The sequence below is a fragment of the Bactrocera dorsalis genome, chromosome 1, assembly GCF_023373825.1.
Source record: "Bactrocera dorsalis isolate Fly_Bdor chromosome 1, ASM2337382v1, whole genome shotgun sequence".
NCBI classification, from domain to species: domain Eukaryota; kingdom Metazoa; phylum Arthropoda; class Insecta; order Diptera; family Tephritidae; genus Bactrocera; species Bactrocera dorsalis.
Window position 1 is genome coordinate 64,601,628 of NC_064303.1, and position 15,391 is coordinate 64,617,018.

At 35.1% G+C, this 15,391-nt stretch overlaps 1 protein-coding gene across 5 annotated transcripts in view; it reads left to right on the forward strand.

Annotated features, from left to right (window-relative positions):
- Window positions 1–15,391, forward strand: part of LOC105224118 (protoheme IX farnesyltransferase, mitochondrial) — a 91,399-nt gene that overhangs the window by 25,249 nt on the left and 50,759 nt on the right. The window contains exon 4 of one of the 5 annotated variants that reach the window (XM_049445896.1): window positions 5,905–14,281. The exons of 3 other annotated variants lie outside the window; for them this stretch is intronic. In XM_049445896.1, coding sequence (XP_049301853.1) covers window positions 5,905–5,939 — 35 coding nt within the window. In that variant the 3' untranslated portion in view covers window positions 5,940–14,281. Of the gene's footprint in view, window positions 1–72; window positions 3,216–5,904; window positions 14,282–15,391 lie in introns of those variants that run through there. One more of the 5 variants, XM_029549848.2, reaches the window with a different exon arrangement.

The window sequence follows — 15,391 nt, forward strand, 5'->3', positions numbered from 1 at the left end:
GATCTTAGCAATAGCGTAATGTGTAAAAAAAAAACAAATTATTAAACCTCATTAACAAAATTTTCTTTGTAGATGTATAGTTGAACAAAGCATTGGAATCTTAAAAAAGACGGAGAATTTTAGGATATGGCAAGAGAAGAAGGTATCATCCCACAAAAGTGGAAGATTTGCTAACGTTTGTGCGGCATTACGTAACATCTGCATAAAATTTAAAATTAGTTATGACCCACAAAATTGCGATTCTGATCACACTAAAGAAACAGTCACCGGGGTAGCTACTATAAGAGATCAAATAAAGTATTCTTTTATAAATTTAATTTGAAAATGTATATCTCTTTAACCTTGTAAATATCTTTTTTAATGTAAACGGAAATACAAAAAAATAATAAATTAATTTTATTATTTTTAATCCGTTATTCCATTCATTGGTTTATTGTTTTTGTTCTTTATAACTCAAAATTATAAAAAAAAACAAATAAAATTTAAAAAAAATACATTTTCATAAATTTGCCTATTTCGATTGGCATTTTGCATTCGAATGACATTTCGAACGAACGGATACGTTTATATACTCGTTGACGTATGTCATTACGTTACGATCACGTATGTCATAATACAAAATACAGACTTCTACGTGACGAGTGATACGTTCACGGATGTAACGATTCGACCCCAGGGCTCAACATTATTTGGATTCTCAAAACACCAATGGTCGTTTCTCCTCGAACATGCGAAAATTATTGTACTCACGATTTTTATAGTACATAATTACTTTCTAATACTCAAGTCTGTATATGTATATATACTTTTGCCTGGCGTAAAAAAACATACAAATGGCATCGGTTCCCACGACAGTCTAAGCAATATGGTAAGTACCCGGTTTTTATCCGGGCAAGGACTGCCAATTCGGCACCAATCGTCGAAATTACGTCAGGAAAGTTTTCTGCTACTACAGCAGCAACAAATAAATGGCATTACTGATCAAGGTAATTGCGAATTTTTTATTTTTTCTTCAAAAAATAATCTTTTGCTTTTTAATTTTCGCTTACAAAATAAGAGATATTTGACTTTTACTTATTTCTTATTGCTTACAGAGTATTACTACATAAAATTTATGTAAAACCCCCCGCATAGGTATGGAAAGTTTGGTACGTGGTTCTGCGACGCCTACACCCATGCCTTCCGACGTTTTCGAGCCATCAGTGTACCACATAATAGTGATGTCCCATGCGTCGAGTTACTTCCTTCCTTCCTTGTGAAATTTACCCTTTAGGTAATGCCTTGGCAAAAAGAGCCAAGTATGAATTTCTTCGCATGCCTTTTGGATTGAAAAGTGCTCCGTCCATTTTTCGAAGGCATAGATTATATCTTGAGACCATATATTGGCAAATTAGCGTACGTCTATATAGACGATGTTCTCATTTACTCTGCTTCTTCCTAAGAGCATATCGAGCACTTCATCAAGCTAACATAAAGATTTCTAATGAAAAGTAACACTTCTTTCAAGATTGTAGAATATTCGGGGCACATAATTAAATACAATAAAATTACTGTCGATCTAGTAAAAATACAAGCTATAAAAGATTTTTCCATTCCTACATCACTGAAAGAGCTCAGATCTTTTATAGGTCTCGGAAGTTATTATCGAAAATTCATAAGAAATTTTGCAGGCATTGTTAAACCACTTACCGCTTTCTCAGAGGAGACAACGGTGGCTTTTCAAAGAATCAAAGCGCAAAAATTATAATCATATTAGATGAACCTGCAATGGCAGCATTAAGTCGGATAAAAGAAGAACTTCAAGCTCGGGTTGAACTTTTCCAACCAAATTTCAGCAAGCCCTTTGAATTAACCACAGACGCCAGTAATTTTGCCATAGGAGCTGTAATATCACAAAATAAAAATCTAATATTTATTTCACGAACACTTAGTCAAACTGAACAGAATTACTCTACAAATGAGAAAGAGTTACTCGCAATTGTGTGGGCCTTACAGAAACTTCGAAATTACTTATATGGCAAAGCAGATTTTACATACCCAAACGCAAATTTTTAATGACTGATAACGACTTATAATTTAATTTATTTTATATTAATCTGTGCACAACAAATTTACAAAAGACTAAAACTAACGCATACCAAAACGCCATTACTACAAATGGACAACTTGAGCGTACACACAGTACAATTATTGATCTCGCGAAAGTTTTAGCTTATCAGAATAATTCAGTGCTGGAAGATCAAATTTTTGAAGCTGTTCGGCAGTAAAACAATACCTTTCATTTCGTAACCAGCGAGAAACCCAAGCACGTATTTTTTAATCGAAGGGGATATCCCGACATACACGATCAACTACAATGAAACCAGGAAAGAGTCTTGCGACATCATAATCGCAATCGACAGCATCTGACTTATAATAAAGGACACGTGATTTTTTGGAAAACCCACATGGTTTAAAAAAACCGTAAGGAAATACGCGAAACATATTGCAAATGAAGACAACGGTATTCTCAAAGATAACATAAGAGTAAAAGCATGTACAGAATAATTGGAACTCTCGATCCGGAAGCAATAAATGAGAATTTAATCATAGCAGAGATTTATAATGAATTGTTAACAACAATACTATTAATTTTGCAAAAAACAAAAATGTTTACTCTGGCACACTTAGTTCGATCGATGTACACGAATTAATAAATCATGAGGAGTTGGATCTTCCACTAATTAGTATTTTGGAATATTCTGATGTCCATATTTGTTACCTAGAACAGACTATAATTACAATTTACAAATACCCAATACAATCACAAAAGCATGGTAAAATTAGGTAGTAAAACGCATTAATTATCAATGAGTTTCAAAATGTAAGAATTTTTTAAGTAATTTTATTTGTAAATCAGAACGCTCTGATATTTGAACTATCAAAATATTAAACGATAAATCAGCACAATGTGAAACAATTCATGAAAATAACGCTTCACTCTAAAGCGACGTCGGAAATAGCCTATATAAATATCGCCCTTAACCTAAATAAACACTAAAATTCCCGAATGCAAAGTGCAGCAGGCAAAATGAGATAAGAGATAGATAAGTGTAACAAAACTACATTAGTTTAGCAAATAAGCAATCATTCTCATAAGTATAAATAGCTGTAAGATTGTAAAAAGTAAGCAGTAAAGAAATATTAATAAAATAATAGATTTTACTCAAAACAAACTAACTGTTTGTTAACTAGCGCATTCCGACCGATGCCCACGATACCGGAATTGACCCGGATTTTATCCGACAAAGGATTGTCATTTCGACGAACTAACCTCGCTCAGATCGGTAAATAGCAAATAACATGTTAATATTACCACCATTAGAGCAACATATGGCTCCACCATAAATACATTTTAATTAGATGCAATTCACGCAGTGGTTGGAGCCATCGTCAGAACTGCTCTGGCCTTTCTTGAGTTCAACCCAGACCCGAAGGAAATTTCTGCTGCGTTTACTTAACAAGGCTTCACCATAATTACATTTCAATTAGATGTAATTCACGCAGTGGTTGGAGCCATCGTCAAAACTCTTCTGGTCTTTAGGCTCATAGGGAGTGGTCCACTCGTTATGTGGCTCCATGCTGCCAACGCACCAATATGGTCAATGCCTTAACGGCTGTGCAAGATGCACCCACTTCGCGTAATGCCCCGTCACTCCAACCTAGTGGCCGGCAAGGAACCTCTACGGTTCAAAAGAGCTCTCGTATGGTGACGCAATCTTTGGTACTCCTGCCTATCAAACATTCGTAGGGGGATGCTGGAGCTGCCGGAACAGACAGACGATCAACCTGGCACCATTCAACAACAATATAAATGGCGTTACTGATCCTGGTATTTGGCGAACGGAGTTGGGGGGATTGCTTCCATCACTGTTTTTTTTTATCAAATAAAAAAGGTATAATAAATAACATGACTGTTTTTTTTATTAAAAACAAAAAGATTGGAAAATAAATTATTTCTATTCACGAAATATATTAAGAACTTGGAAAACGTAAAGAATATTTTTGCTACTACTTCATTATTTTAAATAAGCATTGTAATTGAAATTTGGGCTTTTTCGGTAATGCATACCGCGCATGGACGATGACAACATCTGATGAGTCGGCCTTAGGAGTTTTCGAGAGAAAGGTCCTGCGAAAGATTTATGATCCTTTGCGCGTTGGCCACGGCGAATATCGCATTCTATGGAACGATGAGCTGTATGAGATATACGACGACATTGTCATAGTTCAGCGAATTTAAAGACAGCGACTGCGCTGCCTGGGTCATGTACATATGGACGTAAACACACTTCAGCTCTGAAAGTATTCGACGTAGTACCCGCCGGGGGCAGTAGAAGAAGAGGAAGGCCTCCACTCCGTTGGAAAGGCCAGGTGGAAAAAGACCTGGCTTGGCTTGGAATTTTCAATTGACGTCACCTTGCGACAAAAAGAAACGACTGGTGCGCTGATGTTAACTCGGCTATAATCGCGTAAGCGGTGTCTACGCCAGTATTGGTTTGCAGTGTGCTTAATGCAACCTGTTCGAAAGAAAAAAATCTGGCATCTGCAGCAAAATCAAAAGTTCGAAAAAGCTATTCTGTCACAGCTGTTACGCAAAACTCACATCAAAGAAATATTGGTTGCAGCTCATCTTGGCGTAGAATTTATTTGTGTTCGGTTATTTAAAGTTAATTTGATTTTAATTTATTATAACGTTGTACAAAAACTCACCTTATAGGTCACTCACGAAAAATGCACAAATTCCGAGCGATTGTTACAAGCTTTATATTTCTTGCGAAATGCACTTCAAAATAAAAGTTAAATATATATTATATATGCAGGCGGGTAATAGCGAAAAGGAACCGGGATGCTGCGAAAAGCGGAGATGTATATTGATCGACGTCGTATCAACAAAATGTGCCCGAGCTCCTTTCTCGTTCCCTTTTGTTCTAATTGGTATGCTAGATGCATGTGTGTGTGTTTGGTTATGTGGTGATTGGTGTGGTGAAGTGATGTGAATGTGATGCGATGTCGCTATTCATTTAGCCAAACGTTTATTATAAATTGTGTGTCAATTTTAACTGTTTATTTAATTCAATTCGGATTTATTAATAAATTATAATGAAAAAGATCCCGGCTTGTATGTCGTTATAAGTAGTGATTTTTTTTTTGTTTATAAATTTGTGTGATTTTTATTTAAGGGGTTACGGGTAGTCAGATGCACGAAAAAATAAGCTTTCAGTATTTTTTTTTGCTACTAAATCTTTATAAATAAAGAAAAATTATTATAGGATGTGTTGACTTGAAGTCACGAAAATTAAAAACAAAAAAATAATTTCCGAAGTTATAGTTGTTTGTGTTGACCCTGTTCCAAAAAAAGGTACTTGTAGTGACATGCATAAGTCCTTGGAGATTCATCTAAAAACAATCGGACAAAAAAAAATAAATAGATAATCCCGGGCCTGATCGAAGGATTTTATTTATTTTTTTCAAAATAAACAAAAACGCGGGCCCAGGAAACTTTTTTCTAAATTTTTGCGAAAAAATCAACAGTTAATTGGTCTTAAAAAATGGAAATTTTCGAAAAAATAAAAATCCTTCGATCAGGCCCGAGTTTATTAAAATCTACTGAGCGGTTTTCGAGTTACAGTTGTTACCGATTCAAAAAACATATGTAGTTTTGAGAAACTAGCGCTTTGAAGTGCCCAAGCTCTCTTTCTTATTTCTCGAATAACTCAAAAACTAATCATCGGATCAACGTGAAATTTTCAGGGAATATTTTTAAGATATTACACTTAACGAAAATGCAAAAAAAATATTTTTTTTTAATTCTAGCTACCCCTAACCCCTTGATAAAAATTCTGTCTTTTTTTAATTCAATAGATTTGACAACGAGGAAGTTGCAACAAGTACTTTGAAGTTGCTAGTGAGAGTCCGGTTGGAGACGGAAGGAGAAAAAAGCGAAAAAAGAAGTAATTTCTGTAGAGCCAAGTTCTTTGTGAGATGCAGAAAGTTCAAACAAAGGAACAGATTTTTCGAAAGTTTCTGAATTTATTGACCACCTATAAACGCATCAAACAGCGGAATAACCAACCCGACCGCAACGCTACTATATGGACATTTTTAACGAACGGTATATGGCATACGTCATTCAATCAATTCACAACCAAATATTCTGCAATCGTCGGCCAAAAATACCTTTGAGGAAACTTTAACGGTAACGGAGGATAAAGCGATTCGCCCAGTGCTGGCGCTAAAAAGGGAAAGTGGATGCAGGCAAACAGACTTCCAGACTGAATTATTTTAATTAATACTTATATGTGGCAATTAGCCATTTTTTTAATTAAATTAAAACTCCTCTGCTGCAATTAGCCTTTTTGATATTCTTGCAACCTGTTGTTATAGAGTATACTAGTTTTTTTTCACCTCACGGTTGTACGTATCACCTAAAACTAAGCGAGATAAATGTAGGGTTATATATACTAAATAAATGATGAAAATGACGAGAAAAGTTGAAATCCGCGTGACTGTCTATCTGTCCGTCCGTCCGTGCAAGCTGTAACTTGGGTAAAAATTTAGATATCTTGACGAAACTTGGTAATGCGCATTACTTAGTACAAAAAAGGTAAGGGTTCGTAGATGAGCGACTTCAGACCACTGCCACGCCCACAAATGGCCATTAACCGAAAACATATAAAGTGCCGTAACTAAGCACTAAATTAAGATGTCAAGCGGCCCGCCCTTTAAAAAGTTTAATGTCCATATCTCCTAAACCACTTAATAATAATAATACCCAACGATTACCCTCCTCCCGCCCAACCGACGCGAGGGGCGCAATCCGCGAACGAGCGGAATTAGCCGAGTCATAAAAGGCAAGAGAGTTTTAAGCGTTGCGATCTCAAGCTGCTCAGCTACAGAAACAAAAATTTCAACAGCCAAAATTAAGAATTAAATTAAAGTTTATAATTTTTAGAGAGTAGATAAAATAATTTTTTTAATGGTAAAGAGTGAGTCTGTTAGATCAAATGTGCTGGAATGAGAATTGAAATCATGACATATACGGCAGAATGGTTCGTTTAACTCAAAATTTGTTCTAGAAAATTTTAAAAGTAAGGGTCTAAACTGCCTGGTAGAGCGGGCTACAGACTGACCCAATCATGAGTTTTACTAGAAATATTATACCAAGCATCTCCCTAGGACTAGCGAGTGTCGGGAGATTTATAAGTTTTAAGCGGTTAGTGTAAGGGGGAAGATTTAAACTGGAATCCCAATGCAAATGATTTAAGGCAAGAAGTAAAAATTGTTTTTGAACGGACTCTAACTTATCTGAATGGACTTGGTAACTAGGGTTCCAAACCACAGAAGCATACTCTAATATAGGCCTTATCGAGATGTAAAAAGAATTTTTGTGGTAAACGGATCTCTAAATTCTTTAGACCAACGTTTAACAAAACTAAGAGCGTCTTTAGCTTTAAAAACCGTGGCAGATGCGTGAAGATCAAATTTAAGTTTGGGGTCCATAGTTACTCCCAGATCAACAAAACTGCATAGTTGTTCAAACCTAAAGTTTCGTATGAAGTAGGGTCTACAGATTTACGTGAAAAGCACATCGTTTTACATTTTTTAAGGTTCAATGGCATGTCATTTCTATCACACCAAGAAACTAGGTTGTTTAAGTCTGTTTGCAACTGACATCTTTCGCTGTTTGAAGTATACGTTTTAAAAAGTTTTACATCGTCAGCATATAATAAAACTTTTGAAGACTTAACAACAGATGATATGTCATCAATAAATAACAAGAACAGAATTGGACCTAGATGGCTACCTTGTGGAACGCCTGAAGGTACATTGATAATGTCAGAAAAATGATCGTTAAATATGACTTGTTGAATTCTATTACTAAGATAACAAGCAACACATTTTAGAAATATTGGTTGAAACCAAGAAGATCAAGTTTATTCAAAAGAATTGAATGGTTTACTTTATCAAAAGCTTTACTAAAATCTGTGTATATAACATCAGTATTCTTATTCTCCCTAAAGCCCGTTGATACATGTGATGGAAATTCAAGCAAATTGGTTATTGTAGATTTCCCTTTACGAAAACCGTGCTGAGAACAAGAAATTAGTGGAGAGATCCGGAAGGTTATGTCGTCTGTTATAATTGCTTCAAAAAGTTTAGGTATTGCAGACAACTTTGCTATTCCCCTATAGTTTTCAGTAGATGACCTAAGTCCACTCTTATGTAAAGGCATTTTAAATGACTTTTTCCATATGGATGGAAATAAGCCTTGCATAAGAGATGAATTAAATAGTTTTGTTAGGGGTTGGTATATATATTTGGCACATTTCTTAAAAAAGCATGAGGAAATCACATCTTGGCCTTAATGACATGATTGTTCTAACATATTTAACTGATATAAGACGTCTGCTTCGGAAATGGTAGGTGCATTAATGACAGAAATCGGACATAATTTGTGCTGATGCGGAACATTTTTTGGAGATTTTGGAGAGTAATTAGACTTAAAGAATTCAGCGAACATATTAGAAATGGTGTGATTGTCACTACATACTAGACTTATATTTCATAGCGGACGGTAAATTAGAAATCCTGCGTTTGGAGTTGACGAAACCATAGAACAATTTTGGATTACGCATAATATTATTTTTTACTTTATTTATATAATTATTATAACATATTTTGTTAAGTTCAGCAAATTTTCGACGCAATTTAGAATATTTTGAATAGTCAGCAACTAAACCAGTTTTTTTAAAAAGATTAAAAGCACGAGAATTTCAATTTTTTAATTTACATAATTCTTTCGAAAACCATAAATTAGAACTTATTTTTTGAGTAACAACACACTTCGGAACATATTTTTCGAATAAGTTTAAAATAGTTTCATTAAAGTGGGAAGCACTAAATTCAATATTGCCACTGTAGTCTGGCCAAGTTACTTTAGAAAGTTCGTTATTAATCTTCTTAAAATTAGCTTTCGCAAAGTTGAACCGAAAACAAAGGTCTTGTGTATTATTATGAGCAAAGTAGGCTATGATTTTGATGTTAATTTCCTGTATATGATACGGGTCCTCGGGCCGAACCCAAGGATCACATCGGACAACGGACAATATTGAAGCGTTATCAACATAATCTAGAACTAAGAACTTACCAAACTCGTTTGAAATTAATTTGGTTAAGACTCAACTCCGACATTTCATCTAAGAACTCGTTAAAACATAAGCAAGTACTAATAGGTATGGTGGAATCATCAATAGAGTTCCATGATAGGAACGGTAGATTGAAATCTCCCAAAACAATCATGGAATCAGTATTATTAGCCATCGAAAAAACATTATTTATTAATGAAGCATGTTGCATATATTGTATACAGATATATCCGAGTGAGGCGGTATATAAGATAAAGTTAAGTAGATATGACCACTATTAGCGCAAATACGAATGCACTTAAATTCTATGAAGTCTGCATGCGGAACATCGACTTCTTCAGATGGAATTGAAGAATGAACAGCAACCAAGACAAACCTCCTTTTCTGTTCAGTCGGTCATATCTAAAGATTTCGAATTTGCTGTTGAATATTTCATTATCAAAAATGTGAGGCTTTAGCCAAGTTTCTGTGAAGGCAATGATTTTAAAGTTGCAATGACCGCTATTTAAATACAAATCAGCAAGTTTTGTGTTAAGACCTCTAACATTTTTATAATAAATATTCAGCGAATTATTGTTAATTAGTTTTTTGTAATCACGGGATTTCTTGGCAATTTAGGGATAACTACGGGGGGCTTATCGCGTTTGTGATCGAATTCGCGCATAAAGACCCCAGACGTCGATCTTAAATGACGAAATATCCCTGTTGTATTTGAAATTAAATTTACGGATGTCTGTATCTTCCGTTTTTAATTTCGACGAGATGTAACTTTTTATATCGTCGACTATCGTATCCGCAGCAAGTCTCGAAATAAAAATTGCCCTTTTCCGTGGTATTACAACTAAGTTGTTATTAGCTGACTTGGAGGTATTTGGAGGCGGATCTTGTGAAGTTTTCCGCTTACCGTGCTCAGTAACAGTTTTCTCTGTGTCTTGAGCGGACGGAACCTTCTCTCCTTGAGGACAAGGGGATGAAAGATTAATGAGGTCAATAGTGGGTGGAGGCATTCTCTTTAAGGAAGATACAGTGGTATCTTCATCAGAAGGACGTTTACGTTTAGCTAAAGGTTTTGGATTTTCTTCCCGCACATTTAGGCATTGAAATGATTGAAACAGCCTAAATTTTTCAGTAAGGGTTTCAAGCTCTCGACCAATCTCCTTGAAATCATTGCGCGCCTGCTTAAAAACTTTAAACAATTCTCTTTCTGTTGGTTTGCATTTTAAGCAAGACCAGCGCAAGCCCTTACCGTCGAGAATAGAATCCAATATCCTACCTCTCAGTCCAGCACATTTAAGATGGGCAAGCCCATCACAAAGGCAGCAAGAAACAAAGCGTTCCGACTCGCCTTTCACAGAGTCGGTAAGTTACAAGCCATAATGAACAAAAAATAATATTAAATCATGTAAAAAATGTTAAATAATAAAAGTAAAAGAGCAATGACAAAAATATTTATAACAAATGAGTGCAATAAAAATAGTTGGTTAGCAAAGATAACAACCAATGTAGCGAGCAGTTTGAGATACACTGTAACACACGAAAAGTAAGAAACTCGCGAACAGTTGTGGACAAAGATGGAAACGAATAAAAACAAGAAACAAAATTAAATAAGCAATATAAATTAACACTAACAAAAACAAATTGAACATGACCCGGCGGAATAAATTATATCTAGCCAACACACAATTAAAGTAAATTTCAATTACTTTAATAGAACAATATTACATTGATACTTATCTTAACGGATCACTCAATTCGAATAATTTCCACAAAGTTTTTAATATTTTATATATTAAACAAATTTCTAAGTTTCTAAGAGCACGAAAGCACAGCTGTACACGAGAAAAGTTGCCAGATGATGAGAAACAAATTTGCTGAGTACAAATTTTATAACAAACAATAAATCAATAACTAAATATGCCAGAGACATGAAATTTTTCCACCGAGATGGTATGAGAGAACTTAATGGGAGCTGGTGTAAAAATTGGATGATGGGCGTGGCACCGCCCACTTTTTGGTTAAATCTCATTTCTCTAGACTCAACAGATCGATTTCAACAAAATTTAGTACTTGGATTTCTTACATTCTCATGAGACATTGTAACAATGGGAGAAATCGGACTAGAACCACGCATTTTTCCTATATAACACAATTTTAAATCCCACTTGATTCGTTCAGTTTCCAGTACTCAAATCAAAAAGCAAAACTTGCACGAATAATGTATGTAGTATGTCCTTGAGCGGATCCCCGGGGGGGAGGTGGCGGAAAAAATTAAAAATTCAAAACTATACATTATTTTCATCATAAGTCACATTCTGCGAAGAAAAGAACTTTGAGTTGCAAGTACAACATTTTTTAGTTCCCCTCCCAAAATTCTACTCTGGATCCGCGCTTGAGTATGTCCCACCTTATGACCAAAAATTGTCTAAACCCAATAAAAACTGGTTAAGCCCCTAGGTACAGAATATTTAAACCCCGGGAACAATAGTTGACTTTTGATCGAAAATGTTGATCAATGAGTTATATCTATATATATAAAAATGAAATGGTGTATAGTTGTAACGCTAAAACTCGAAAACGGCTGAACCAAATGAAATACTTCCTTTGGGGGATTTGTTTGTTATTACTACGCGCAGGTCATGTCTTAAAATCAGAACAAAATATTAAGGGGCGTAGCACCTCCCATACAAATTGAATTTTTCAAGTCGAATATCTTCAAAAGTGTTTAAGGTGGGAACTAGAAAATTGGTACAGAGCTACAGGATAACAACACTACTCTCACTTATAAAACCGGGGGCTATCGAATAAGGGGGCGTGGTACCTCCCATACAAACTAAATTTTTTAAGCAAAATATCTGAAAGGGTTCAAGGTAGGGACCTGAAAATTGGTATAGACCTATATGGTATCAAAAGCCTTCTTACACATAAAAGAAGGGGTAATCGGAAAAGGTGGCGTGGCACCTCTCATACAAACTGAATTTTTCAAGGTGAATATCTTCAAAAGTGTTTAAGGTTGGAACATGAAAATTGGTATAGAGCTATAGGAAACAACACCATTCTCACCCATAAAACTTGGCGTTATCGAAAAAGGGGGCGTGGTACCTCCCATACAATTATTTTGGTTGTAAATCCATCATATATTTATCTCATTTTCCACCTAGCACAATATTTTGGTTGTTTCTTGCTATTTTTGTTTATTTATCGGTGACAGTAGCGGTTATATCGTAATTTTGGTTGTGTTACGTGCTATTTTTGGTTTATGGAAATGGCAGTTTTATGAAACAAACAAATTAAATTAAACGTCAATTTTGCTTTGCAATCGAACTCACAAAATTTAGAGGGCAATAAAAATGCGCCTTGCTTTACTGATATATTGATATATTTTATGTTTTAAAGAGTGAGTTATTTAGCGAAAGTGATTTAGCGTGTTGGTGAATACCGATTTATGTACATTGGAATTTATCATTCAATTGATCTGCTTCCTTAGTATAATTCATTCATTTTTGGAGTTTTCAAAGGTAAGTTATTGGTTCGTAAAACCTTATATGAACTTTATGCAAATGAATGATCATTTACAATTAGATATTTGTTACGATGCCAAGAATCAGTACGCATGGTAACACTTCTCGGAGTTCCCAGGCCGCAAGGAGAACACGAAATAGCAGAGCACGTCAAAGGAAAGTGTTATTGAGAGGGTATCACCACGAAATAGACTGCTGGAGAATAGCACGCACCAGTTAGAAGATGTCAACCAAACATACAATCAGCAAGAACGATTGAGAAGAAGGGAAGTTCACAATCAGCAACAACGATCGAGAAGAAGGGAAGTTCGTGCTCGCCAAAGTGATGAAGTAAGATCACAACATGCGATTATTCGACGACAACAGCGGCAACATCTTTCTTTTGTGAACATTGAACGGGCAGGTTTTCGATATGATCCAAACATTCAATATAGCGCATCTGTTCAAATCGGTCAGATGTCAGTAGTTCGTCAATATTGCAATGCAGTCAAATTTAAAAATGAACCGCCAGGGTTATGTTGCGCCGGGGGAAAGGTTATGTTTAAATGAGTTAAGCATCCGCCCACTCTTCCCGGAAAAACTGGCGCACCTTAATAAACCATCTCAGTTCACCACAGCTGATACCACTCAACACAACTCAACACACCTCCACATCAATCAACGCACATAACAAAAAGGCTGGAAAAAAGGATAGCGAACACATTCGATCTATACAAGCCGCACATTTACATACATTCGTTTCTGATACAATCGTTTACCCACTGCGCCGTGTTAACACCTACACCGATCTATAATTCACCGATCCTGAGTGCGTGAATTCGATTCTTCAGTAATTCAGAGCGCTATATCAAGATCGACTCATCAGCAACCACCGGGCTACATCGATTCAACAGCATGTCTCGTTGCGTCATCTGGACACCGTCTCGACTTTATTTATAGTGTACATTAAGATAAATTTTATGTCATAATGCAATAAAGCCATTATAAATATAAATTCCTCTTGCATTCTGTTTCTAATAAAGTGGTAGTGAGTGAATCATTGGAAAAAATAACTAGTGGATTTACACCCCTTTAAACATGGTCCTTCGAGCCTAAAAGACAGGCACTATAAATTAACAGGCACAAAGCGAACCACAAAAAATAAAATAAAACAATATCTAGTGCGGTAGAAGTGCAGTGGCGAACAAAAAAAAAAAAAAAAAAATATATATATATATAAACCAAACAAAAAAGCTTAAAAAACAAAAGTGCAGTGCCCCAAACAAAACAAAAACATACCTATAAACCTACATACATACATATGTATATACATTAAGTGAAAACTGCGAAAAAAAAAAAAAGTGCAGTGGAACAAAGAAAAACCCAAAGCTGCGGTGACAAAAACATAAACTTACAAAAACAAAATATATCAAACAGTTTTAACAGGCACAACAAAATAAAAAAAACTCAGACAATAAAAACAAATTTTAAACAAACAAAATCCCACACAATCATTCGCGAAAGCGAAAATAAAACAAGAAGATAAAACACAAATCGGGCGCGAAAAAATAAAGCACCAATAAAAAAAAAAACAAACGGGCGCGCACATTACAACAAATATACATACACAAACAACCCAACAACACAAGGAGGTGGCCAGGTGGAGAACAGGAACTGGAACAAGGCGAACAGGCAAATCAGCTGGAAACAGTTCGGAGAGGAGCATATACATACAAACATACATACATATATACAACTACAAAGCCCTTGATGTAACCAAGTGAGCGTATTATGTCCATTATTTATTTCATTTATGCACGCATGTCTATGCCTAAAATTACAGCCGTATTTAATGTTATACATATCTATAATTAAAATCCGACTCAACGGCTATTAATATTTTTTCAAAAAGAAAAATATTAACTTTTTGTTCTCAAAACGCACAAAATTATCAAAAAAAAATCGAATATTTGCTTTATAAAGCCTTAAACACGACTGCATACCACAAGTAAGCAGAGACAAAAATAAGCGAAAATATAGATAAAGACCTAAACGGAAAAGTAAACTAAACCCACAAAATTCATTTATTTAAACGAATATAAAAAAAAGCAGTTACAAAAAATATACATAAGTTGTGAACACAACCAAAAAAAAAAAGATATAAATTTGAATACTTACATACAAACATACGGCAAATAATCTGCCTGTGACACTAAATAAAGTCTCAAAATATTACATATTAACACATATATATGTACATATAAACAGATTTACATTTTTCAATTCCGTCTCCGCGCTCTCTTCTTAGAGCGAACATAAATATATAAATATATTTGTACATATAATCACACGGCAAAATCTGCCTGTGACGCAAAACGAAATCTCCAAAAAAAACCAAAAGTTCAAAGTCCACCTTTGCAATTATCCAGCAATACCTCTTGTTCTTTGGCAAACAAAAACAAGCAGGATTGTGGACAAAACGCTAATTGATCTCTCTAACGAGCTCTCAATTGCTTAAGAACAGAAGCATAATCATAAGCACAAACAATTCGTGCATACTTATGTACAAAGCATATTGATCTCTACGACGAGCTCTCAATTGCACAAAAACAAGTACATACAAGCCAATTATTAGGGTGTACCTAAAAATAAATAATTCGGACATCAAACATTTTAATTAATAAAAAGCGCGGTTTTGAATACCAA